General features: G+C 53.3%; 1 protein-coding gene across 3 annotated transcripts in view; it reads left to right on the plus strand.

Moving 5' to 3' along the window:
- Positions 1-426: 426 nt before the first annotated feature.
- SYT12 (synaptotagmin 12) overlaps positions 427-27,902 on the plus strand; it is a 44,326-nt gene continuing 16,850 nt past the window's right edge. The window contains exons 1-3 of one of the 3 annotated variants that reach the window (XM_055354592.2): positions 427-1,129; positions 15,563-15,607; positions 23,836-23,892. In XM_055354592.2, coding sequence (XP_055210567.1) covers positions 1,021-1,129; positions 15,563-15,607; positions 23,836-23,892 — 211 coding nt within the window. In that variant the 5' untranslated portion in view covers positions 427-1,020. Of the gene's footprint in view, positions 1,130-15,562; positions 15,608-16,594; positions 16,640-16,851; positions 17,177-23,835; positions 23,893-27,902 lie in introns of those variants that run through there. The other 2 variants (XM_063693264.1, XM_055354594.2) reach the window with 2 other exon arrangements.

Genomic DNA, 27,902 nt, shown 5'->3' on the forward strand with positions numbered 1-27,902 from the left:
AACCATGTACTCGGCCCTGTGTGCAAGCTCAGGTTTTACACCTGTGAAGCTAACCCTAAAGAGAGGTTCAGGATGGAGGCCTTGAACTAGATACAGAGGTCAGGGGTCCGTGCATAATGCAGGCTGGAGCCCTCATATGTGCTCATGCACAGAGGTAGGCACGCATATAACCAGTTCAAACAGCAAGCAGAACACAAGCAGAGAGGAAATCGAGTTGCAAAGGCAGAGAGATTACTTCCACAGGAAAAGCGAAGTGAAGAATGAGCAGCCATCAGAGATGCATTCTTAGCTGTCACTATCCCTCACTCTACTCCTTGTCAAGGGCAGGCTTCGGCAGCCATGTTCGTATGTATCACGTGACCCCCTCTCTCGGTCACTGTGGGTTGGAGGAGGGCTGATCACCTGACCCAAGTCAGCCAATCAGAGCTCTCTCCTGACACTGGATCAGGTTGAAGTTCTAGAAAATGTTAATTGGGGGAGCTGTGGCTGGCAGAGAAGGAAAAAGGAAGCTGAAGGGCACTTGGGCTCATAATGGTCTCTCCAACCCTGATCCTGTCCTTTATGGACATTTGGCAGCGCTGCTGCCTTGAGGTGCCTTGCAATGCTTTATCTTTTTGTTAAAGCCACCTCTGTTGCTTCAGCCAGCTTGAGCGGGTTTCTGTTACTTGCTAGGGGTTGGGAAGGCTTAGCCGACGAAGTGAAAATGAGTCAGGTCCTGAAGGATGAGCAAGATACGGGAGTGGGCCGCATGGTGAGGGAGTGGACTTCCTGGTGGGGTTAAGGGCGCCTGAACACCTGGGAGGCAAGTTGAGGCCAAGACCTGGGGTGATGGAGAGGCAGGGTAGGCTACCCAGTGAGTAGGAGGCCGAAGGAACCACAGCAGGGCTTCAGATCTCCTGGCCCAGAGGGGCTGGGACGGGAAGCCCAGAAGACACTCATCCCTAAGGGGAGCCTGAGACTGAGGAACTCTCATGCCCTGCGTCGGGCTCGTGGGCGAAGGGCCTTCCCAGGGACTGCACCATGGCCTGTCCCCAGCCTTACCCAGGGGCCTCCCTCTCAGGTTCTGCAGGACCCAGGGGTCACAGCTGTGTGGGGTGCTCCACTGAACACTTCCTTCAAACTCCTTCAGGTTTGCTATTTTTATCTGCGGAGTTCTCAGTTCCTGAGTGGGAGGCAATAATAAAAGGGAGTGGGTGGGGAGGAGGAATTCGTATATTTCTTTTCTTTTTTATTTATTTATTTATTTATTTATTTATTTTTGAGACAGAGTTTCACTGTTGTTGCCCGGGCTGGAGTGCAACAGGGTGGCCTCGGCTCACTGCAACCTCCGCCTCGCGGGTTCAAGCGATTCTTCTGCCTCAGCCTCCAGAGTAGCTGGGCTTACAGGCATGTGCCACCATGCCCGGCTAATTTTGTATTTTTAGTAGAGACGGGGTTTCCCTACATTGGCCAGCCTGGTCTTGAACTCCTGAACTCAGGTGATCCACCCTCCTCGGCCTCCCAAAGTGCTGGGATTACAGGTGTGAGCCACTGCACCCGGGCCTATTTTTTAAAAAGTGGATTTGGAAAGAGGGTTTTTTCCTTTTCATTTTTGACGAGGAGCACTTCCTTCCTGATCCTGAGGAAGCCCTAACTTTTTTTTTTTTTTTTAAGACAGAGTCTCGCTCTGTCACCCAGGCTGGAGTGCAAATGGCCTGATCTCGGCTCAGCGCAACCTCTGCCTCCTGGGTTCAAGTGGTTCTCCTGCCTCAGCCTCCCGAGTAGCTGGGACTAGAGGCGTGTGCCACCACGCCCGGCTAATTTTTGTATTTTTAGTAGAGACGGGGTTTCGCCATGTTTGCCAGCCTGGTCTTGAACTCCTGAACTCACGTGATCCACCCGCCTCAGCATCCTAAAGTGCTGAGATTACAGGCTTGAGCCATCGCACCCGGCCAGGAAGCCCTTCTTAATCTGATTTTTCCTCCTTTCAGTTCTTTTATTCACTGCTTATTCATCAACTCTTTACTATTGTTACTATTGGTTTGAATCCCACCTCTGCCACCTGCTGGTGTTTATTCTTGGCTACATTTCTTCTTTTTTTTAGAGACAAGTTCTTGCTCTGTTGCCCAGGCTAAGTGCAGTGTTGTGATCGTAGCTCTTTGCAGCCTCAACCTCCTGTGCTCAAGTGATCCTCCCACCTTGGCCTCCAGAGTATCTAGGACTACAGGTGTGAGATGGCTACATCTCTCTTTTTTTTTTTCTTTTTGAGACAGAGTCTCGCCCTGTTGCCCAGGCTAGAGTGCAATGGCATGAGCTCGGCTCACTGCAACTTCCACCTCCTGGGTTCAAGTGATTCTCCCACCTCAGCCTCCTGAGTAGCTGGAATTACAGGCATGCGGCATCATGCCCGGCTAATTTTTGTATTTTTGTAGAGACGGGGTTTCAACCATGTTGGTCATGAACTCCTGACCTCAGGTGATCTGCCCGCCTCCGCCTCTCAAAGTGCTGGGATTACAGGCGTGAGCCACTGCACCCAGCCTGGCTACATTTCTTAACCTCTCTGTACCTCAGGTTCCGAATGTGTAACCTGTGGGCTGATAAAGGAACCTTGGTGATAAAGAGTCCTGGAAGGATTGAATGAGCCAATATGTGTAATGCACTGAGAATGGTGCCAGGTATATAAGGACTTCATGCATGTGGGTTCTTGGGGCTTTTGTTGTTGTTTTGAGACAAGGTCTGGCTCTGTTGCCCAGGCTAGAGTACGGTGCATCTTGGCTCCCTGCAACCTCGCCCTCCCAGGCCCAAGCGATCCTCCACCTCAGCCTCCCGAGTAGCTGAGACCGCAGGCATGTGCTACCACGCCTAGCTAATTTTTGTATTTTTTGTAAAGATGGGGTCTCACTTTGTTGTCTAGGCTGGTCCTGAACTCCTGCGCTTAAGTGATCCCCATGCCTTGGCCTCCTGAAGTGCTGGGGTTACAGGCGTGAGCCACTGTGCCCCGATCTTGATTGATTTTTTTTTCTTTTTTTTTGGAAAAGGCTTGAGGGCAGTGGCTCGATCGTGGCTCTGCAACCTCTACCTCCCAGGCTCAAGCAATTCTCGTGCCTCAGCCTCCCAAGTAGCTAGGACTACAGGTATGTGCCCCCACACCTGGCTAATTTTTGTATTTTTAGTAGAGACTGGGTTTCACCATGTTGGCCAGGCTGGTCTCGAACTCCTGGCCTAAAGCGATCCACCCACCACAGCCTCCCAAAGTGCTGGGATCATAAGCTTGAGCCATTGTGCCCAGCCCCAGCCCTTGATTTTTAAATACTGACAAAACACCTGCTATATGCTGGGCCTGAAGGCTAGAGAGATGAATAAGACACCTCATCTCTGCTTCAAGTTCCCAGCATCTAGTAGGAACAGGCACAGGAACAAATAATTCCAGGACAGACACTATAAATGTGTTAGAAGGACAGTCCAGCTATTGTGGGAAAGGGGAGTGAGTGGCTTGCTGGAGCATTTATGGAAGTCTTCATGGGAGAGTTTTTTTTTGTTTGTTTGTTTTTTGAGACGGAGTCTCGCTCTGTCGCCCAGGCTGGAGTGCAGTGGCGCGATCTCAGCTCCATGGGAGAGAGTTTGAAAGGATGAAGAGTTTACATCCTCTGGAAAGAAGCAAATAGAAGGCATTCCAGGCAAAAGGAACTGCATCGAGTAAAAGCATGGAGGCAAGAAAGGGCTTGGTGTGTTTGAGAAACAGTGAGTAGGGCATGGTGGTGGCAGAAGCTTAAAGTGTATGGCCCGTGGACAGTGACAGCCAGACAAGAAGCTGAAGTGACAGGTGAGAAAACACTGAAACCATCTGACCTTTGATTTCTGGCTTTACGGAGACATGTAGAGAAAAGGTTTTGTCCCTCCCAGGCTAGAAAAAGACAGAACTGAGTCCTAGGGATTACCCTGACGCAGCATCTCCACTCATCCACTCTGCCCCACAGCAACATCTGTGCCATTTCTCTCCCAGACTCCCTCATGGTGAGCCGGGTGGTGACAGTGTGACTTCTGGAGCGAGCCACCTTGCCCAGGTCCAGGCTCCAGCTCTAACATGCTGGGCCCCAAGGGCCGGGCAGGAGAGATTGCAGCCAAGACAGGGGTAGTGTCCAGACAGTGGACAGCATGATGTAGCCAAGCCCCAGTAACCCTCGGGTCCCCCCACCCCTCCCTGGGCTCTGTGCCCAACCCTGAGCTCATGCCCCTTCATCTTGCCAGGCCTGTTCCAGCTCCATGTTAACTGGCTGCCCAGTACCCTGCTGGTGACACCTGCCACCACCTCCAAATGCCTTCTGTGGCTGCCCTACATCCTGCTTATGCCAGTGAGGCCCTGGGACCTGTCCCTAGGCAGCCTGGGAAAGGGCAGCTTCCAGCTGTGGCTCAGAGCCTGGGGAGGGGTCAGGAGATGCGTTCCTGTGGTTCTTCTGGTTGTCCTGTGTTAACAGGCGTCTGTCGCTGATGGTGCCCACACCTTTTTTTGTCTTGACTCCTAGAACAAGTTGAACCAAAGGAATTCCAGACCTGGGAAAGTGGAGAAAGAATTTTGGGGTCAGAGCCGTTTAAGACTTTGCCTAGGGCCTGGGTCTTCTTTCTCCTAAAGGCCTCATCCCACAGCACGCCACACAAATATGTCACATAACACACAAACACACATCATATTTCACAGTAAGTAGAATTCTTTATCACACTATATTCAGGTGCAGTATTCTAGTTGACAACATATTTGTGCACGGTCAATATTAACTTTAGCTAGGTGCAGTAGAACCTACCTGTAGCCCCAGCTTCTTGGGAGGCTGAGGGGGAGGGTCATCTGAGCTCAAGAGTTTGAATCCAGCCTGGGCAACATAATGAGACCCCCATCTCTAACAAAATGTAATGAAATAATAAAGCGTATGTATATTAACTTTGATTTTCTTTTCTTTTTTTTTTTGAGACGGACTTTTGGTCTTGTCACCCAGGTTGGAATGCAATGGCACGATCTTGGCTCACTGCAGTCTCCACCTCCTGGGTTCAAGCAATTCTCCTACCTCAGCCTCTTGAGCAGCTGGGATTACAGGCGCGTGCCACCATATCCGGCTAATTTTTGTATTTTTAGTAGAGATGAGGTCTCACCATGTTGCTCAGGCTGATCTCGAACTCCTGACCTCAGGTGATCCGCCCGCCTGGGCCTCCCAAAGTGCTGGGATTACAGGCGTGAGCCACTGTGCCCGGCCTGATTTTCTTTTCTTATTTGGAAGCCAATCATTGTCCCCAGATGGCAGGCATTGCCGGCTCTTTCCACACTGGGTCTGAGGCAGTAGGCTATGAAAACGCTTCCACAGAGGCTCTTGGTATCTGCCCAGTTTCCTCTGCTTGGACTGTCTTTTCCCACCCACCTTGCCTGGCTGATGCCTGATCATCTTTCAGGTCTTGGTTTTGTTTTTTGTTTGTTGTTTGTTTTTTGTTTTATTTTTTTGAGACAGAGTCTTGCTCTGTCGCCCAGACTAGAGTGCAGTGGCACAATCTCGGCTCACTGCAACCTCTGCCTCCTGGGTTCAAGCGATTCTCCTGTCTCGGCCTCCCGAGTAGGTGGGATTAATGGCGCCCACCACCACGTCTGGCTAATTTTTGTATTTTTAGTAGAAACAGGGTTTCACCATGTTAGCCAGGCTGGTCTCAAACTCCTGACCCTCCTGACCTTGTGATCCACCCACCTCAGCCTCCCAAAGTGCTGGGATTACAGGCGTGAGCCACTGCGCCCGGGCCAGGTCTTGGTTTAAAAGTCGCCTCCAGCCAGGCATGGTGGCTCACGCCTGTAATCCCAGCACTTTGGGAGGCCGAGGCAGGCGGATCACTTGAGGTCAGGAATTCGAGACCAGCCTGGCCAACATGGCGAAACCCTGTCTCTACTAAAAATACAAAAATTAGCCAGGCGTGGTGGTGTGTGCCTGTAATCCCAGCTACTGGGGAGGCTGAGGCAGGAGAATCACTTGAACCCGGGAGGCAGAGGTTGCAGTGAGCTGAGATTGCACCACTGCACTCCAGCCTGGGTGATAGAGCGAGGCTCCGTCTCAAAAAATTTTTAAAAATAATAATAAATAAATAAAAGTCACCTCCTCCAAGAAACCCTCTCTGAAGCTCTCCCACCTCAGACTGACTGAGCTATCCCACCTTTGTGCTGCCACATCACACTGCCTTATAACTTCTTGGCTACGAGTTGGCCTCTTCCATCAGATTATGAGTCCAAGAGGGTAGGGTCTGTCTCATTCATTGGCCCTCAGACCAGCATCCCTCTGAAAATGTAAGTGCTTATAAATATCAGCAGGGAAACGAGGCAAAAGGACCTTGAAGTCAGCACTGGGGCTGGTTCTCTATCCACCTTAAAATGCTAAGAGCTGTCACATTTCAGGGTCTCATTTCAGCGTCTCACTCATCTAGGAGGTTGGCACGGTTATTGACTACATTTTGCAGTTGAGGAAACTGAGGCACAGAGAAGATAAGAAACTAATCCAAGGTCACACAGTGACTTTAGTGTTCTTAACCACACGTGCTGTGTCAGAGATTTAGCATGAAGTAACCACGCACTGAAAGGGGGCTGTTGTGTTTCTTCCTTCAAATGGAGGAGACTGTGAAGAGAGAAGGCTTTTGAAACCTGGGGGGTCATCCTTTCCTTTGGGAGGAGGTTGGGAATCTGCCCGTCATTCCTGAGTTCCGGATCTCCAGGAGTGAGTCCCTGTCCTCACAGGCGCAGGCCCCAGAGTCCAGAAGGAAAGTGGGTATAAGTGGCTTGAGCCGGATCAATTCAGTGTAATTGACACGCAGAGTGGGGAGGAGCAGCTCAGCCAGGCAATATGTAGTGTCTCAGGTTGCAAAGGGGTCTTCAGGGACCACCCATAACATAACTTAGTTGGGGCTATGATCCCTACCAGGCACTTTTATTTACATATCTCCCTTGATGGGGAGCTTGCCCCAACTCGGGGTCATTTTCACTGTGGGGGCCCTGGCCATGCAAGCTCTTGTGTCTGCCGAGCTGATACCTGCCTCCCTGCAGCTTCCTCAGGGTGCTGGTCCTCAGGGCACTGGTGCTCAGGGCCTGGCAGGGTTGCACCTTCTACCCTTTCTCCCTGCAGCCCTTCCAGGAGCTGAGTGAGCGTCTGGGCCTTTCTGGTCTTCAGCCAGGGCTCCTGCCTCTCTCCTCTTTGTCCTAGCCCCCAACCCTGACAGTCAAGGCCTTTAGTCCTTGAGCCCATCCCATTCACCCTTCGAGGCTCCTGGCCCACAAGCCCCCTCCCTGGGCCGGGATCCCACCAGCCAGTTACCTCGTTACTGAATGGATCCTCCCCTGTCTGTGTGTCTTCGCAGGAGGTTACAGGCCCCTGTCAAGTGTGGCCCCCAGCGCAGGGCCTCCCTGCCCTCCACTCGGCTGCAGTCTGCTCAGCGCCCTTAGCACAGGCTGGGGCTAATGCCGTCTGCATTCCTTTCCTGGGGCTGCCATGACACATTACTGCAAATTTGGCAGCTTACAAAACCAGAAATTAATTCTCTCACAGTTCTGGAGGCCAGAGCCCAGAATCAAGGTGTTGGCAGGGCTGGTTCCCTCCAGACGCTCTCCGGGAGAATCCATCCCAGGCCTCTCTCCCAGCTTCCGGGGGCTGCCAGCAACCCTTGATATTCCTTGGCTGAGGGTTTCATAACTCCAGCCCCTGCCTCCGTCTCCACGTGGCCTTCTTCTCTCTGTGCCTTCGTGGCTGAGATGTCCCTGTTTTCTTTCTTATAAGGACACCACCCATCGCATGTAGGACCCACTGTAAATCTAGAGTTGATTACAGCTTGAGATCCTTCACTTAATTACATCTGCAAAGACCTTATTTTAAAAAAAGATGACATTCGCAAGTGCTAGGTGTTAGGACTCAGATGTATCTTTTTGGGGGGTCACAAGTCAACTCGCTGCAACCATCCCATCAGCCTAGATGTGTGTAGATGTGTCCGGGATCAGGGAGGGTGTCCCTTCACCTCCACGTCCCATGGAAAGTGCTCATTGGAAGGAGTGAAGATCTTGTTAATGGGTTTGATGACTGTGAATCCAAGCAGTACGCCCAGAGCAGATGCCTGGGGTAGCTGAGTATGGGGGCGGGGAACAGGTGAGGACCCACAGATGCAAGGGCTGGCTTCCCTGACGCACCCAGCACCAGCTTCTCTGGAGAGGGTTGGAGAAGCGGCTCCTGCCGGGCTGCCCTCTGCCAGGCACTGAGGCCAGTCTGTGAGCCAGGCAGGGGACCCAGCAACTGGGAGCTGGTGGGAGCTTGGGGCCTTGTGGGTGAGACCCAGACTGGACAATAAGGGGCTGAGGGATCACAGTGGGGGTAGGACTGGGGTGGAGGTGGGGGTAGCAGGCAGGCCCCAAGGCTGTTTTGACTGATATGGAGGCAGCCTTGAGGCATGGCATGGGGGTCTGAGAACCCAGAGGGGCCTAGGTGCCCTGGCTGGCTGGCTGTGGCCCACAAACCTGGCCAGGTTCCCTGTCCTGCCCTCCAGGGCAGCAGGGATCCTCGTGGCCTCCTCACTGCCATTCTCGACGCTCCCTGGAGGCTGGTGGCAGTCAGGCTGCCTTGGGTGTATGCAAGGTGGCTGGAATGAAGTAAAAAAATAAAAAAAAAATATTTTTCACTGTAAAATATTCCTGCGTCACGTAGCTCCCGCCACAAACTACTTAAAAGACAGCTGCTTTCTTTGTCTAGTGCCAGACTTTCTAGATGCAAGTCCACTGAGCCGGTGTACACCTTAAATAAACTCTCCTACACCCCATTCGGTCTCTCTGGCCCCTTACTTTCCCACAACAATGGGAGATCCCTGCCTTGCATCCAGAGCTGCGGCTCCTTCTTAAGCTTCCCCCAACCAAGGGGATCCTGGTGACAGGTGGAAAGGCAGCGCAGGTGTCTTGTGGAAGTAGAGACCAGTAGTCCCTGGGCAGGGGGTCGCAACAGGAGGGCAGGGCGGCCAAGGCCAGTGCTGGGAGAGCAAGTCCCTGCCACCCCTGCTGGCCTCAGCCTGGCCCCATGAGTGCTGGCCCCCAACGCAGGCCCAGCTCCTCAGCATCCTCTCTGCACCCCACAGGCTGCTCTCCAATGATGTATGCTACGGACAGCTGCTTCCAGGGGCCACATCCTTACCCTGGCGTGGAGGTGGTGGTGGGGGGTTGTGGCATGATGGGAGTCCCAGCTGGGAACAAAGGGAAGGGAAAGGGAAGGGCTTTCTCTCCTCGGGAGAGAAAAGCGCTCAGGACTTGGAGCCAGGACTGGTGGGCTGCACATGGCCAGGCCCAGGGATTTTCGCTGTCCTGGACGTGGATTCCTCCTTAGCAATAAGAGTTAGAAACAGCATCGCCTTCATGGCGTCAAGGAGATAATGAATATGGAGAGGGTTTGGGACATGTGTGACACTTTCCAGCTGTTGTGGCTTTCACTGCTAAAATCCCTTCATATGGTAAACGCTGGGATCTTCGTAAAGCTCCTTCACGTTCATAGCCAGAACCCATGTGAGTGCAGGAGGGTCCACAGCCTCTCCCTCCTCCCTTGCTGGAAAGGAGGACTCTGGATCTCAGGAGGCTGGGAGCAGGAGGAAGGGGGTTTGAGAAGCCAGAGGCCTGGCCAGGTCACACTGGGAAGGCCAGTGGGCTCATGCTAGAGAAAAATATCATACACGAAAAGATGATGGGAGGGCCAGACATGGTGGCTCACGCCTGTAATTCCAGCACTTCGGGAGGCTGGGGCGGGCAGATCACCTGAGGTCAGGAGTTCGAGACCAGCCTGACCAACATGGTGAAACCCCATCTTTACTAAGAATACAAAAATTAGCTGGGAGTTGCGGCACACACCTGTAATCCCAGCTACTTGGGAGGCTGAGGCATGAGAATAGCTTGAACCCAGGAGATGGAGGTTGCAGTGAGCCGAGATCGCACCGCTGCACTCCAGCCTGGGCGACAGAGTGAGATTTCTGTCTCATTAAAAAAATAAATAAATAAATAAAAGATGATGGGGGAGGGAAGTGGGCTGCTGAGAAGGTGTGAACTGAGGGCCTGGGAAGGAGCTTGGAGCTGGGGCAGAGAGAAATTTGGGGAGCAGCAGACATGGGTAAGAGACTATGGGAAGAAAAAATCCTTGCCAGGGGTTATGAATGCACTTCTTTGGCATTTTCTAGAGAGGCTTCAGAAAGATGTAAATCGCTTTTTGGCCAGTTTACATGCTGGACTGGTGTTTCTTTAAATATGCTAAAACAGAGCCTGAAAGTAGTGTATATTATCCAAAAAAAGAGTTTCCCAAAAGCTTTCCAAGGTGGTCTTGTTCTGAAACCGTATGCCCTATTCTGTGAGCCTAGTAGAAGTTGGCACGATGGGACGCGGTGCTGCAAGACCCAGCTCTGGAACTGTGGGTCTCAGCTGAGGGTGTCTGGGAACTATGCTCGTGCCCATGCAGCCATTCCCAAGAGGCCCTCAGCTCTTCACACTTCCCCCTAGAAGCCAGCACTGCCCCAGAGGAACCTTCAGCTCTGCCTGGGAGCTCAGGAAAGTTCTCTGGCCAGCCTCAGTTGTCTCATAAAGTGGGATCATCTGCCTCAACAGCACCAGCGCTGTGAGGATTACATGAGGTGGTAAATAAGAAAGCACTTTGCACAATGTCAAATATTACGTAAATTCTGTAATTATTGTTATTTCAAAGAAAAGATGTGAGGAGGGTCATAGCTGCAGCTCTCATTTGCTGATGACTTGCTCTATACCAGGCATGAGCTCCTTTAATCGTCCTCCAACCTCATGAGTGAGAACAGCTTCATCCCCATTTTACAGATGAAAGGCATTTAGCTCAGGGAAGGAAAGCCATTGGTCCAGAATGGTAATTCAAGTTCATGTCTTCCTGACCCCATAGCATTAGGCTGAGCCTCTCTAAAAGTGAGAGATGAGGCCGGGTATGGTGGCTCACACCTGTAATCCATATACTTTGGGAGGCAGAGGCAGAAAGATCATTTGAGCCCAGGAGTTCAAGACCAGCCCAGGTAACATAGGGAGACCCCATTTCTACAATTTTTGTTTGTTTTTTTTTTTTTTTTTGAGACAGAGTCTTGCTCTGTCGCCCAGGCTGGAGTGCAGTAGCGTGAACTAGGCTCACTGCAACCTCCACCTCCTGGGTTCAGGTGATTCTTCTGTCTCAGCCTCCTGAGTAGCTGGGATTACAGATGCCTGCCACCACGCCCGGCTAATTTTTCATATTTTCAGTAGAGATGGGGTTTCCCCATGTTGGCCAGGCTGGTCTCGAACTCCTGACCTTGTGATCTGCCTGCCTCAGCCTCCCAGAGTGCTGGGATTACAGGAGTGAGCCACCTCGCCCAGCCACAACAAAAAATTTTAAAGGCCAGGCGCAGTGGCTGACACCTGTAATCCCAGCACTTTGGGAGGCCAAGACGGGTGGATCACCTGAGGTCAGGAGTTCGAGACCAGCCTGGCCAACATGGTGAAACCCCGTCTCTACTAAAAATACAAAAATTAGCTGGGTGTGGTGGCAGGCGCTTGTAATCCCAGCTACTCAGGAGGCTGAGACAGGAGAATCACTTGAACCCAGGAGGCGGAGGTTGCAGTAAGCTGAGATCACACCATTGCACTCCAGCCTGGGGGACAAGAGTGAGGCTACATTTCAAAGAAAAAAAAATTTTAAAGGCTGGGCGTGGTGGCTCACACATGTAATCCCAATACTTTGGGAGGCCGAGGCAGGTGGATCACTTAAGGTCAGAAGTTCGAGACCAGCCTGGCCAACATGGTGAAACCCCGTCTCTACTAAAAAATACAAAAATTAGCCAGGCGTGGTGGCGTGTGCCTGTAATCCCAACTACTTGGGAGACTGAGGCAGGAGAATCTCTTGAATTTGGGAGGCAGAGGTTGCAGTGAGCTGACATCGTGCCACTGCACTCCAGCCTCGGGGACAAGAGCGAAACTCTGTCTCAAAAAAAAAAAAATTTTTTTTTTTTTAAATAACTGGGCTGGCTACTCTGGGTACACTGCCTATGGGGTAGCCCTGCTCCACAAGGAGCAGTACCAAAAAGAAAAAGAAAAAAAAAATAGCTGGGCATGGTGACATGTGCCTGTAGTCCCAGCTCTTTAGGAGGCTGAGGTGGAAGGGTGGCTTGAGCCCTGTAATTCAAGTCTGCAGTGAGCCATGATCTTGCCACCACATTTCAGCCTGGGTGACAGAGCAAGACTCTGTCTCTTAAAAAAGAAAAAGAGGCCGGGCGCGGTGGCTCAAGCCTGTAATCCCAGCACTTTGGGAGGCCGAGGCAGGCGGATCACGAGATCAGGAGATCGAGACCATCCTGGCTAACATGGTGAAACCCTGTCTCTACTAAAAATACAAAAATGTTAGCCGGGCATGGTGGTGAGCACCTGTAGTCCCAGCTACTCGGGAGGCTGAGGCAGGAGAATGGCATTAACCTGGGAGGCGGAGCTTGCAGTGAGCTGAGATGGCGCCACTTCACTCCAGCCTGGGTGACAGAGCGAGACTCCGTCTCAAAAAAAAAAAAAGAAAAAGAGAACAAAAGTGCAAAAGTGAAAGAGTTGGGCCTGTGGGATGCACAGGGCAGACAAGTGGCTGGTGCCTCATGAGCTGAGCCGGGGCCTGGAAAGTGGAGAACTGAGGCTGAGTGCAGTGGCTCAACGCCTACCGTTCCAACTGTATTCATCGATTTTCATGCTGCTGATAAAGACATACCCAAGACTGGGCAATTTATAAAGAAAGAGAGGTTTAAAGGACTCACAGTTCCTCATGGCTGGGGAGGCTTCACAATCATGGCAGAAGGCGAAAAGCACGTCTTACATGGTGGCAGACAAGAGAGAAAATGAGAGCCAAGCGAAAGGGGTTTCCCCTTATAATACCATCAGATCGCCGGGCATGGTGACTCATGCCTATAATCCCAGCACTTTGGGAGGCTGAGGTGGGTAGATCACCTGAGGTCAGAAGCTCGAGACCAGCCTGATCAACATGGAGAAACCTCATCTCTACTAAAAATACAAAATTAGCCGGGCGTGTTGGTGCATGCCTGTAATCCCAGCTACTCGGGAGATTCAGGCAGGAGAATCGCTTGAACCTGGGAGGCAGAGGTTGCAGTGAGCCAAGATCGTGCCATTGCGCTCCAGCCTGGGCAACAACAGCGAAACTCCATCTCAAAAAAAAAAAAAATCAGATCTCATGAGACTTACTACCACGAGAACAGTATGGGGGAACCGCCCCCCACGATTCAATTATCTCCCACTGGGTCCCTCCTACAACACGTGGGAATTATGGGAACTACAATCCAAGATGAGATTTGGGTGAGGACACAGCCAAACCATATCACCAACACTTTGGGAGGCCGAGGAGGGGGGATCACTTGAGCCCAGGAGTTCATGACCAACCTGGGCAACGTGGCAAAACCCTGTCTCTACAAAAATACAAAAAATTAGCCATGCGTGGTGGCGTGAGCCTGTAACCCAGCTACTCGGGAGGCTGAGGTGGGAGGATCACCTGAGCCTGGGTGGTCAAGGCTGCACTCCAGCCTGGGTGAAAGAGTGAGACCCTGTCTCAAAAAAAAAAAAAAAAGTGGCGAGCCGCTTGCTGGAGCACTAGTCTTGGGGCCCAGCTGTGTGGCCTTGGGCGCCTTTTCTTTCTAGTCTCTTCACCTTTAAGTGTCACTGACTCCACGCACACCATCTCTGTGGTGCTCAGATGGAGCATCCTTCAGGCCAACCTCAGGGTGGGGCCTCCCCTGAGGTGCACTGCTCTTCAGGAACTGGTCCCAAAGGTCCCAGAGGTCAAGGAAGAATGAGTAGGGGCTTTGCTCGGAGGAGGTGACCTCTGTAGGGTGTGATGCACAGAAGATGGAGGAAGCTGTTGGTGAGAGCAGGGAAAACACTCCAAGCAAAGGGACCAGCAAGGGAGAGTCCCTGAGGCGGAAAATGGCTTGGCAGGCATCAGGAAGACCAGAAGGCCCAGGAGGCAGGAGCTCAGCAGGTGACAGGGATGGTGGCATGAAAGTTCAGAGAGGCCAGCAGGGTCTGTAGGCCCCAGAAAGGAGTTTGGCTTCCATTTCCAGTGCAGCATGCAGCCACATGAGATGTTTTTGTTTTTGTAAATTGTACAGAAGCATATCACACATGCACAAAAGTGTACAAATCATCAGTGTACAATGCCATGAATTTTCACAAAGTGAACACACCCAGGAGATGGGCACTGAGATAAAAACCAGAATGTGACCAGCACCCCAGCATCCTCCTGTAGGCCCCTCTAGTCACCACCCCCATGGGGACCAGAGTCCCATGCACAGAGTAGTTTTGCTTGTCTTTGAACCTCCTATAAATGCACCCGTCAGCAGTGTTCTCTGTGTCCAGCTTCTGTTGCTCAGCAGTACGTTTGTGAGATTCACCCACCTTTTTTTTTTAGACAGAGTCTCTGTCGCCCAGGCTGGAGTGCAGTGGCGTGATCTCAGCTCACTGCAACCTCCACCTCCTGGGTTCAAGCGATTCTCCTGCCTCAGCCTCCCGAGTAGCTGGGATTATAGGTGCATACCACCACGCCCAGCTAATTTTGTATTTTTTAGTAGAGATGGCATTTCACCTTGTTACCCAGGCTGGTCTCGAACTCCTGAGCTCAGGCAATCTACCTGCCTTGGCCTCCCAAAGTGCTATGATTACAGGCGTGAGCCTGAAAGGTGGATTCACTCGCCTTTCATCAGTGGTTGTAGTTTTGCTTCTGTTCTTAGTGGCACAGTCTTCCATTGTGTCACTACACCACAATGCATCTATGCATTCAATTCATAATGGGCATTTGTGGTCTCCTGTTTGGGGCTACTGTCAACATTCTATCCTTGTCTTTTGGTGCACCCGTGTACGCTTTTCTGATCATTGAAGGGTGTTCAACATGAAATTGACAAGATCTCTCATTTCAAGCTCACTCCCGCCCCTGCATCAGCTCCCCAGTGTGACACCAGAACTGGACCAGCCTCAACTTTGCTTTTTTTTTTTTTTTTTTTGAGATGGAGTCTTGCTCTGCTGCCCAGGCCAATCTCGGCTCACTGCAGCCGATGCTCCCAGGTTCAAGCAATTCTCTTCCCTCAGCCTCCTGAGTAGCTGGGACTACAGGCATTTTTAGTGGAGATGGGGTTTCACCATGTTGGCCAGGCTGGTCTCGAACTCCTGTGATCCTCAAGTGATCCGCCCTACCTCAGCCTCCTAAAGTGCTGGGATTACAGGCTTGAGCCACTGTGCCTGGCCTCAACTTTGTCTTTTGTTGCTTGGGTAGAATACCCTATTAGAGTCTGGCCCCTTTTATGCCCTGATGATGTGTCTGACTCCCAACTCCCTTCCAAACCAGGAACTCGGCCATTCATTCCCCAGGCCTGGGTGTCCTGCGAAGAAAATGGACTCAAATGGACTCAATCGTACCAAAGCTGCAGCTGGCTGTGAAGGTTGAGTTAAATGGGAAATGGCAGTGAAAGCTCAGGGCCCATTACCCAGGCCCCCCACCCCATGATAATGCCCTTTCTCTTTGTTCTGTTCCAGGTCCAGGAAATGAAATGAAGACAAAAGCGCCCCCTGTGGGTGACGGTAAGATGCAGCTCTCTTTCTTTTTTTCTTTTTCTTTTTCTTTCTTTCTTTTTTTTTTTTTTTTTGAGATGGAGTCGCCGCGATCTCACTGCAAGCTCCGCCTCCTGGGTTCACGCCATTCTCTTGCCTCAGCCTCCCGAGTAGCTGGGACTACAGGCGCCCGCCACCACACCTGGCTAATTTTTTTGTATTTTTAGTAGAGACGGGGTTTCACCGTGTTAGCCAGATGCAACTCTCTTTCTAGGGCTCCCCAGCATCCTGTCTTCTAGACCAAGGATGCCCGCACTGCACCAAGCCAGCACAGACCCAGCCTCCACTGAGAGGTCAGTGCCCACAGGCTGCCCTCAGCTCTAAAGGCCCAGAGTGTAGATGAGCCAGGAAGCACTGCCACCCTTGCACACTTGCTCCCCATCTGGGATCCTTGCCCCTCTTCCTCACCCCACCCCAGACCGTTGGAGAGGTCTCCCCAGGTGTCCACCCAGCCTGCTCCCCTGGTTACTGTGCCCACAACATGTGGCACCTTCCCCCGCACCCAGCCCCTCCCAGTGCAAGCCGTGCCTCACTGCCAGACTGCGCGGGCAGGGAGGGACCTGTCCCCTGTTCCCGGAAGATGGAAGATCGCCCACACCTGGCACTGTGCCCAGCCCCTGCGGGGGCGTCATAAATATCTCCTGAATGATTCATTCATTCCTTTGGGAGAGAAAGCACGACCCCTTAGTGGTTAAAGGTATGGAGTTTGAAGTCACACAGACCTGGGTTCAATTCTGGCTCTGACCTTTGGCTCTGTGACCTTGGTCACCTCTCTGAGCCTGTTTCTTCATGTAAAAAATGGAGTCACCACGACCAGATTAGGCCACGGTGAGGACTGAGATGATGTTGTAAGGCACCAGCACAGAGCTGACCTACAGTTACAGCTCAATCGTGGTGGGAGGGAGTAATTATCCATTCAGAAAAGGGGAAACTTTCCGCTGCGCCTCCTGTCGCTGTTTTCTTTGGCTCCCGGAGGTGCGCAGTATGGGGTTCGTTTTTAAGGTAAAGAAACTGAGGCCTAGAAAGGGAACAGGATAACCCAGGGCGCGGAGGCTGGGGCTAGAACCCAGGCCAGCTGGCTCTGAGTCCAGTGCTTGGCCTGCCTCTCAGAGGCCTGTTGGCACGTCCCCACCCACCCCTGTCCCCAGGCCTGGGAGCGAGGGGTTGGGCTTGGCCTCAGGGCGTCCCTGGATCCCGGACGCGCTTGGGGATCTCCGGCTCGGACCCCGGGAGCAGAGACGGCGCTCGAGCTTGTCACTTTAAATTCAAGAGGGAGCGGGCGGGCAAGCGGGTGAGCGCGAGGGAGCGCGCGGCGGGCTCCTGGGAGCGTGCCCGGACTGCGGCGCAGCTCCGGTCCGCCGCCCCGGCCCGGCCGAGCCCCCGGCCCGCGCCGCGCTCCTCGGAGGCGGGAGCCCGGCGACACTGCAGGGGGGTGGCGTTGCCACCGGCGGCTGGGCTAGGCGCAGGTGCGTGCGCGCTGCGGGAGGCGGGCCGGCAGCTGGAGCCCAGCCGGAGCGGCGGCCCCTCCGCGGAGCCCGGGTGAGTACGCACCCCGCCGACCCCCGTGCGCGGCCGGGATCGCACCCTGATCGCGGACGCACGCAGCCCCCTCCTCGGGCCCTGGGCCCGGGACCCCAGAGCCCCGCGCACTCCGCGCGCCTGCACCTCCGCGCCGCGCTTGCACACGAACGAATGCCGGGCACCGCGCACGCTGGGCGCCCTTACCCGGCCTGGCCACTCCGGGCAGTGCGCATCGCATCGCACGCCCCGCATGTGCACACACGCGGCTCACCCCGCCATTTACACGCCTCCCCGCGCCCACGCTGCACACACGCCCCTCACTTTCGCATTCAGCGCCCTGACTGCCCTCACTGTCCCTGCTCTGGCTTCGCACCCCCTCCCGACACTCCGGTCCCCATACACCCCGGAGGTTCCCGAGGCAGGAGCGCTGGGTCTGCAGGAACCGTCCCAATCTGGAGGGGAACGTTGCACCCCAGCCCGAGGAGGCCCTGGCCGTGTGAAGAGCCAGATATGACCCTCAGCCGCCGGTGGCACCAGCCTGAGTGGGGGGTTTTCCAGAGCTTAGGAGAGGGGTATGGCGGGGCAGGGGAGAAAGCTTGACCAGACTCAGGGCCTCAAGGCTGTAGATGTGGGCTGAAGTTGGGGGAGGGAGGTGGGGGGCCGGGAGCCTGGCCTGTGAGTGGAAGGCCCTGAGCTGGCCATCCTGGGAGCCCTCTTCCAGGGGCTGCAGAGAGACTGTGTGCGCCCTCCTCCATTCCCAAAAGCCTGGGAAAGCTGCACCATGGAATGTCAGCTCCTTCTCCCCGTCAGGGGATGACAGTTTTAGAGAGCAGCAGCAATAGTGCTTCCTATTAGAAATGGGGAAATTGAGGCTCAGAGAGGGCAGAAGACCCACCGAAGTTACCACAGCCAGTGTGAAGAAGGGTTAGGACAAGTCCCCAAGCCCCCAGCCTCCCTACTCTGAAGTCTGAAAGCTTTCCTAAGCAGCTCTGCAGAGTGGGGGCTCCCAGCCTGGGTTTCAAACCCGGACTCTGCCACTTGTCAGCTCTGGTGACTGACTGACAAATAAAACACATCGGTAGGCTGGCAGTGCTGCCCACACTGCACCTCAGTTTCCTCTCCAGTACAAGGAGCAGGGTAGCAGCCCCCTCAGAGGGCTGTGGTGCTGAGATAACACAGGGCAAGTCACACAGTAGGTGCCCAAGAAATGCCAGCCAGCACCTCCCAGCCAGTCTGTCCTGCGGTTTCTGTGGGCTGTTTGGGGGATGGCAGCAGGATGTGGTTAGCTCAGAAAGCGGAGGAGGGGTACTTGAAAAGGTTTCAACCTAAAGATCCTGAAGAGGCTCACAGGTTGAAGGGTGAGGCTCTCCTGGGCCCAACTCCCGACCCTTCCCATTGCCTTGCTAGCCAGAGAATGATGTGAGGACACTGGGCAAGGAGGTGGGGTGGAGCAGAGGGCAGGGACAGAGGGCCCCTCTGCCCTGCTGAGGCACAACGTTCGTGGAAAGCCAATTCTCTGACAAGCCCAGGAGGGGCCTCTGCCATGGTCTGATTCCAGCAAAGCTGGGGGAAGTGGGGGGCTCTTCCAACTCCCCACCCCAAAAGGCCTGCCTGTTCAGGAGTCAGCATGGTGGCCAAGAGTGCAGGCCCAGATCCATTGCACCCTGGCACCAATCCCAGTGTTGCTACTTGTATGCTAGGTGACCTGGGGCCCCAGCTTCCTCATCTATAAAAGGGGGATCCATTAATCCATTGAATCATCATGTCCACATTGTGTACCTACTACAACCAGGCACAGTGCTAAGCACTTAGCACATGTTATGTCCACATGCACGCAGCAGTAAGGAGATATTGCTAGGTAGGTATGATCGAGCTGGAATTTGAACCTAGAGCTGTTTTCAATGAGTAAGCTCTGTGCAGTTTAGGGTCTGGGGGTTTGGGACTGAACGAATTGGTCAGATGGGGAGGGGTGCTGCAGAGGTAGGGATGTGCAGTCTGGGAGCTCAGTGAGGGTCTGGAGCCACTCTGGTCCCCCATGTTATGCTCTTTGCTGTGTGTCTGGACACCGGGGATGCTCTGGTCACAGGCTGCCCTGGTCCCACTGTACCTCACTGCTATCCTCTTCTAGCCAAAGCCACAGTCCCTCTGCCTGGCAGACCTCCAGGCTGCCAGCAGGAGCCCACTGAGGTCGTCCCAGGTGAGACGGAGTCAGGGGGTCTCGGGGATAGTGAGCAAAGCCGTTGAGAAGGGCACTGGCTGCACAGCAGCATTTGCGGCTTGGTCTGAGCTTCCTCCTCACTGGTTGGGTGACCTCGGGCCAATTCACTGCCCTTCTCTGAGCCTCCCTCTCCTCCTCCGTGGAGGAGGGGGTAGTAACAGGATTTGCCCCATGGGTCTTACGGGTGATGGGGAAGATGGCATGAGGGTTGTCACTGCTAATGGAAGAGGGGCTGGATTGGGCTACAGGAATGACTGCCAGGCCCAGCTCTACCACCGCTGGCTGTGTGGCTTTGGGCAAGTCACTTAACCTCTCTTAATCTCCCACAGCTTTGCTGGGCGTGGTGAGATCACACCACTTCATTCCAGCCTGGGTGAAAGAACGAAACTCCGTCTCAAAAAAATAAATTAATTAAAAAAAAAAAAAGTAGCTCATTCAAAGTCCACTTTACCAGGCTTATGAGCAGGGATGCTTCCAGGGCTCAACAGGTTCTAGCAGTGAATGGAAGGATGGGAGCAGCCAGGGAAGGGGCAATGCCGACTTAGCTCCAACTCCTGTTGGAGTCGGGGGATGCAAACCCGTTGTCCCCATATCTTCTAACTTTCTTTTTTTCTTTTCTTTTCTTTTTTTTTTTTTTTTTTTTTTTTTGAGATGGAGTTTTGCTCTTGTTGCCCAGGCTGGAGTGCAATGGTGCGATCTTGGCTCACTGCAACCTCCACCTCCTAGGTTCAAGCGATTCTTCTGCCTCAGCCTTCCCAAGTAGCTGGGATTACAGGCATGTGCCACCAAGCCCGGCTAATTTTGTATTTTTAGTAGAGATGGGGTTTCTCCGTGTGGGTCAGGCTGGTCTCAAACTCCCGACCTCAGGTGATCCGCCTGCGTCGGCCTCCCAAAGTGCTGGGATTACAGGCCTGAGCCACCGCGCCTGGCCAGATCTTCTAACTTTCAAAGGGAAGTGGGAAATCCTTTTTAAATCAATTTTTAATGGGAAATTCCCCCCCCCCCCACACACACTTTTTTTTGAGGCACAGTCTCACTATGTTGTCCAGACTGGTTTTGAACTCCTGGGCTCAAGAGATCCTCCCACATCAGCCTCCCCAGTAGCTGGGACTACAGGCACGACCCACTGCACCCAGCTAAATTTTTCAATTTTAAAATGTTGGCAACTCACTTAAATGTAAGACAAATAAACACATCTGTAGGCTGGCAGTGCCACCCACACTGCCCAGACTAGGGGTTAGGGGGTCTGTGTGGGCCATCACCAGGCTGCTAACCACAGCAACCAATATGTGCCAAGCCTGACTACACGTACCTTCTCATTCCACCCTCCTAGCAGCCTCACATCTGCTTTACAGGTGGGGAACTGAGGCTCTAAGAGACTAAGAAAATTACCCAAGGCCACTGCAGCTAGCCAGGGGCAGGTATGGGAGTCAGAGCCAGGTGCAGCTGACTACAAACCCTGTGCTCAGGATGACACCCTCTAGGAGCCTCGACCTCTCTCCCAGTTCTCTTCTCCCTCCACTCAGGCAAATGAGCTCTGCCTTCACAGGGCACCAGGCTGGAACATCTGTCTGGAGGCCAGGGGCGGTGGCTCACGCCTGTAATCCTAGCACTTTGGGAGGCCAAGGTGGGAGGATCATTGAGGTCAGGAGTTCAAGACCATCCTGGCCAACATGATGAAACCCCGTCTCTACTAAAAATACAAAAACTAGCTGGGCATGGTGGCTCATGCCTGTAATCCCAGCTACTTGGGAGGCTGAGGCAGGAGAATCGCTTGAACCCAGGAGGCAGAGGTTGCAGTGAGCTGAGATCGCGCCATTGCATTCAAGCCTGGGTGACACAGTGAGGCTCTGTCTCAAAAAAAAAAAAAAGGAACTTCTGTCTGGGGTGTGCCTAGCAGTCATTCACACCCTCACTGAAATCTCAGCTCCCTGGGAAAGGATGTCGTGTTAAAGGGAGAGGAAAGAACAGACAGCGTGGGAGTCTGGGGTCTGAGCTGGGCCAGCCATGGAGGTGATGGGGCCCCCGACAGCCAGAGGCCAGATGCAGCTTGAGGCTTTGTCCCGTACCACGCCTGTTGTGCTGTGGGGTGTACTTTGCCATGCATACCTTGCTCGCGTGCTGCTGGCATTGGCTGTCCCAGCTTGGCCCCACTCTTGCAAAGTCAGCTTGTGCCAGGTAAGCAGGAAAAAGCCGATGGCTTATCTGATTCCCGGCAAGGCAGAAGCAGGCTGGGAGGTGCGTGTGTGTACATTAGCATGTGTTTCAGCGTATCCAGACCAGCTTCCGCCAGGAGCTAGGACCACCTTGGGCAGGTACATGGTGACCCATTTGACCTGCAGATTCTTAGGAAACTTTTTGGAAACCATATGCCCACTTGCAGTGAGACACAGTGGTTAGGAGCATGGAGCCAGACGGCCTGGGTTGAACAGTTTATTAGCTGTGTGGCCTGGGGCAAATTATGCCCTGGGACTCTCACCCGCAAACCAGAGATAATAATAGTACCTACCTCATGGGGCTGTTAGGCAAATTAAATGAGGTTAGATAAATGCAAAGTGCTTAGAATGGCGCTTGATGTGTAAGAAGGGCTCGGCAAGGTTGTCTATTACTATCATTATCTCCAGCCCAGGCCCAGGAATGAGCTTCCACTCTAGTCAGGATGGGTGAAGCCCTTCCTGGCTTAGCACCACCCTTCCATCACCATGACAACGCACATCTCCTTGTGGGAGTGGGGGCAGCATCAGGAGAACTGGGAGCCAGGAGCTGGCTGTGCACCTTATCTGACCTGCTTCTAGAGGCTCCTGGGCACCTCCAGGACTTAAGGGGGTAGACTAGGACTTATGGCACCCCAAATGTGCTGGATAACCCTGACTGGAGCATGGCACCCCAGCTTCTTGACTCCAAAGCCACAGACTGGGGAGAACCCCGGAATTCCTGAAAATGTGGAGGGCCTTAGCTTTACCCTCTGATTCGACCCCAGTCCCAAAGGGAACCTACAGGATGCTCCGAGGGGTTGGGAACTGGTGGGTCACACTCCCCAAGGACTTTTTATACTGCGCCTGAATGGTGTTTGCATTTTTTGCAAATTGGTTGCTACCTTTAAAACTCAGGAAATGGCACATAAAAAATTCAGGTATCTGGCTTTTCTTTAAAGTGCCAGAAGATCAAGCCACGGTGGTTGGCATTCCTGCTGGGGCAAAAATGCAGCTGCCCTTGGGCCAGGCCATCACTCTGCGGTTCTTACCTCCCCCTCCCCTTGCCCTACCACCCTGCACCAGGCCTGCAGGCTTACCGTGTGTAACCACCTCTCTGAACTACAAGGGAATCCAGAAATTGGGGTGGGCGTTATCCTGGCCCTCGGTGCCCTTGACCTGAGATCAGTACAGCCCATCCCAAATTCCTTTTTCCAGGACTCCCACATACACCCATTTAGAACACATCTGTGAGCCAGATTTACTTCTTAGCACACTAATAAAACAATGAGCAGTCATCTAGGTTCAGGTAATGGGTTGTATGAGCTCCCAGACCTTTCTAGAACAACTTAAGCCTCAGTCGTTCCTAAAAGCTGGGGGTGGAGGATGGGGTGGGGAAGAAACCATGCCAAGCAGTGAAAGGACTGATAATAGAATATTGCAGACACGCAGCCTTTCCTTCCCAATCAAAATGGAAGCATTTGAAGGAAGGCTCTGGCTCAAGCCAGGGGGACCTTGCTCTAATGAGTCACCTACTGCGTCGCCGCTGGTCAGCCTGGTGTTGTTAGGATGGAAATGAGCGGGAGTTGCCAGATTTGGCAAATACAAAAACAGGACACCCAGGAGCATTGATGTTTTGGATGAACAATGGAAAAGATTTTGGCGTAAGTATGTCCTGTGGAATATTTGGGACACACATATTAAAAACGTATTTGAAATTTGGCCAGGCGCTGTGGCTCACACCTGTAATCTCAGCACTTTGGGAGACCAAGGCTGGTGGATCACCTGAGGCCAGGAGTTCGATATCAGCCTGGCCAACATGGTGAAACCGCATCTCTACAAAAAATACAAAAATTAGCCGGGTGGGGTGGCACATGCCTGTCATCCCAGCTACTTGGGAGGCTGAGGCAGGAGATCACTTGAACCCAGGGGCAGAGGCTGCAGTGAGCTGAGATCGCACCACTGCACTCTAGCCTGGGCAACAAAGAGAGACTCCATCTGAAAAAAACAAAACAAAACAAAATCTGAAATTCACATGTCACTGGGCATCCTGTGTTTTATCTGGCAATCCTGAGAAGAGTCTTAGAATGCATGAAAAGAGCTTTAAACATCATTTCTTAAAATGCCAAGCCTCCCTTTGGTGGCACGCCCCTTATAGCTGAGTGTAAGCTCTGGATGACAGGCACGTGCGTGCCAGGAGGCCAGGACCTAGGAGCGGGACGCTGACTCTCTGCAGCCCTCTCCTCTCACTCTCTTTTCCCTTCCAGCCACAGTCACCGTAGCAGACATCATGGCTGTGGATGTGGCAGAATACCATCTGAGCGGTGAGTGCCCAGGGCAAGCCCCTCCTGGATCACGCCTGCGAGACCCTTACACCAGGCCTGGGTGGGAGGTGTCTGTGGGACATGAATAATTAGTCTTTGCCATTAATGTCTTCACTGTCAAGGACAGTCAGTGACTTGCCCAAGGTCAGACAGCCCTGGGGACATCAAGCTTGGCCCAGTCTGAGGTCTCCTCATCTTGCCACTCAAGTGGCTCCTTCTTGTTAAAGTGACTTTCTCTCTTTCACTTGAAAGGCTCCCCGGGGAGGCCCTCATCCTGCTGCACCCTGGGGATGAGCCTGTGACTCAGAATCCACTCACCGAGGCCTTCTGTGGAGACTGTCAAGTAGCCAAGGGAAAATAAACCCAGGAAGGTCAAGGTTAGATTCATGGGGCGTTAAACTCAGAGACCACCCAGTCCAGAGGCAGAGGTTATAGCGAGCTGAGATCACACCACTGCACTCCAGCTTTCCAGCCTGGGCGACAGAGTGAGACTTCGTCTCATTAGAAAAAAAAAGAGGCCACCCAGTCCAGGGCCATGGCTCCCACCTTGTCACCCTATGCCTCAGCAGGGAGATGGGAGCTGGCTGGGAGATGCCTCGAGACTCCAGACATATTCCTGCAGCCCTCCCCATGGACAGCGGATGGGGTCAGAGAAGAAACATACCAGCCGTCTTTTCTCCCTTTGTTCCTCTCCTCATTCACAGATGGGAGAAGTGAGGCTTAGAGAGTAACGGGGTCAGGATGTGCACTCAGGTCTCCTGACTCCCAGCCCCGTGCTCCCCATCACTCTAGCCCCTACCCTAACGCAGCCCCTGGGGAGCCCAGGGCTGATCTGAAGGGTGTGCCCGGGAATCACCTTTCCCATCACTTTTTCCCAAAAGTGAGCCAGGGAGCCTCACTTTTCACCCTCAGGCTCACAGGTCTTGCCCCCCCGCACCCTGCCCCCTACCCGTATGGCCTTGGGCAAGTGGCGAAACCCAAACTTCTACTTACTTATCTGTAAAATGCAAAAGATGAGGCTTGCCTCAGGGCTGTTGGGAAGATTTAGAGAGCTGATGGATGTGCAGCACCCAGCATGGTGCAAATGCCACTCTTCCAGTGGCAGCGCTCTGCACACGCTGTTCCCCTGTCCTGGAGTCCTTCCCTGCCTCTGCCTCTGCCTGCCTGAGTCCTGGCGCCTGGTGGTGGGGTTATAGGTGCAGATCTGGACCCAGTCTGTCTGGAGGCAGATCTCTCCTCCGTCCCTCAGCTTCCTCATCTGTAAAATGGGGAAAACAATAGAACCAACCTCACAGGATTGCCTTGACTCAATGGGTTAATATACGTGACGTGCTTAGAACAGGGCCTGGCAAATCATAAATAGTAAGTGCTTCATAAGGGGAGCTATTCCTCCTCCTCCTCATCCCACTCGTTTCCGGTCTTCGCCTAGACCCCACTTCCAATATCACCCCAAGACTGGTATTCCATAAAATCAATAAACGAATGCGAATTGTCATTTCATGTCACCTTCCTGGGGCTTTTCCTTCTGTGCCCCCAGCCCTGCCCCCTTTTCTGCCACCCCGGGCATGGGCTCTACCCTTCAGCTCCCAAAGAGCCTCAGGCACAGGGGAGCCTGAACCTGCTTTGCCACCTGGCTGTGCCCACAGCCTGCTTAGAGACCTTGGGCCTCTGGTCCTGCCCTCTAGCCAACCCCCGGCTACCACCCAGCCCTGCTGTGACCCTGTTCCCAGGACTCCCAGAATACGCCAAGCCTTGGCAGGGCGGGGCCCGGGAGCCTCCATGGATCTCTTTGTTATGGGCATATGTAGCCCACAGGTGACATTCTGTCAACAGCGGCAGGAGGAAGGAGGGTTTCTTCACAGCCCTTCCACCGTCGTTACCCATTCCTTCTGTTTTTCCCTGGTCTGCCCAGCCCGTGACTATGTGCTGCGTGACTTTTGTGCACGTCACACAATTGCGTGATTAGACCATGTTGGAGATTCATTTTTTTCCCTCTCTTAACAATGCCAGAAATGTGTCTCTGCATTGCCACAGTGCCATCCTAATGACCTCAATTGTCATTCTCGAAGGCCAGTGACATTTCCTCCCAAGGCAGAGCCACCAGCCCTCACTGTCCCCCTCGGTGGGACCTTCAGGCTGTCTCCAGATTTCTGCTGTTATAAATACAGCCTCGATGACTCATCCCAGACACAAAACCTGTTGGGATTTTCCCTTTAGAATAAATTCACCAGAGTGGGACCGCTGGATGGGGGATGTTCTTGTCATCCACATTTTCCAAGCGGAGTATGAAGCCCAGAGGTGCTGGGTGACTTGCCTGGAAGCCAAGGTACCGGCACCCGGCTCTGCTGTTTCTCACCGCTGGCCTTGAGTGGAGAAACAGATGTGCTCATTACCCTTCCTTGGTCTCAGTTTTCCTCTTTTAGAAAGTAGGGCCTTGGCCAGGCGCGGTGGCTCACGCCTGTAATCCCAGCACTTTGGGAGGCCAAGGCAGGCGGATCATCTGAGGTCAGGAGTTTGAGACCAGCCTGGCCAATATGGTGGAACCCCGTCTCTACTAGAAATACAAAAAATTAGCTGGGCATGGTGGTGGACGCCTGTAATTCCAGCTACTCGGGAGGCTGAGGCAGGAGAATCGCCTGAACCCGGGAGGCAGAGGTTGCAGTGAGCCGAGATTGTGCCATTGCACTCCAGCCTGGGCAACAAGAGTGAAACTCCATCTCAAAAAAAAAAAAAGAAAAAGAAAAGAAAAGAAAGTAGAGCCTTACAGGGTGCTCAGTGCTGGGAGGGCGTCAGGGCTGGAGGCCAGTGAGTCAGTGCTGTGGACTCTGGCCAAAGGCAGCTCAGCAGACAGCAGGGCAGGCTAGAGGGGCTGCCCCACTGTGTGATCCATTCCTGTGTGGCCGGGCTTCAGGGCAGCAGTGATGAGGAACTCCTCTAGCCCCGGGTCCTCTCCCTCCCTCCCCCGGCCACTCTGCCCACTCTGGGCTTTTTATACCCCTCTATTCTTCCCGCCCTTGACTTCCAGCTCCTGTTGCCGTGGCCTGGCACACTTCTTGCCCCTCCTCATATCTCAGCTTACATGTCCCTCTTCCAGGAGGCCTTCCTGGGCTGCTCCCATTCCCAGTACCCTGATCTGTCTATTTATTTGCCTGCCCCACCCCACCCCCTAGACTGCCAGCTACTTAAGGACAGGGACTTGGCCTGGGGCCGACTCAACCCTGGCTACCCATGCCCATAGGCTGCTGGCACACCAGGATGGGTGCTCAATGGATGTGCAGTGATCAATCTCCAGCCCTGAGGTGCTCTTCGCACCTCTCCCCACCTTGCTTCAAGGGAACTGTGCGGGGTCGAGGCCGGGTGGGGCAGTGGTTACCCCACTTGCTTTGGGGTCTGGCTGCTAGAGTTGGGGTCCCAGCACCACCCCTTCTGGGCTCTGTGACCTTGGGCAAGTTCTTTAGCATTTCTGTGCCTCAGTTTCCTCACTTGAATTGAGACAGACGCAGTACTAATAACAGTTTAGAGAACTGTATTTGCCAGCACTGTGACCTGCACAATGAATCCCAGTGTCTCCTTGGCTTCCTTTGGGGAAGCAGAGCCAGGTTTCCTCAGAGAGGGAGGCAAAACCTTGGAACGTGTATGGTCCTGCCATGTGCCAAGCGCGGTGCTGGGGAGGACTCGCCTGCCACAGTTGAGGGGGTTGTTAATTTCCGTTTTCGGGGGCAGCAAGGCTCAGAGAGGGAAGGTTATTGACTCATCAGCAGAGCAAAAGCCTCTGAGCATCTGGATTTGTCTCCAAGCCCTGCACAGCCTGCAGCCACCTCTTACTTGTGGCTGAGTTGTTTGTTTGTTTTGGTAAGAGATTCACAGAGAGAGAAGATTCACATACCAAGCAATTTACCCACTTAAAGTGTACAATTCAGTGGTTTTTAGTATATTGTGCAACCAACCACACAATCTGTTTTTAGAATATTTTCATCATCCCCCAAAGAAACCCTATTTCTCCCAACTTT

The sequence above is a fragment of the Gorilla gorilla genome, chromosome 9, assembly GCF_029281585.2.
Source record: "Gorilla gorilla gorilla isolate KB3781 chromosome 9, NHGRI_mGorGor1-v2.1_pri, whole genome shotgun sequence".
In the NCBI taxonomy this organism is placed as follows: domain Eukaryota; kingdom Metazoa; phylum Chordata; class Mammalia; order Primates; family Hominidae; genus Gorilla; species Gorilla gorilla.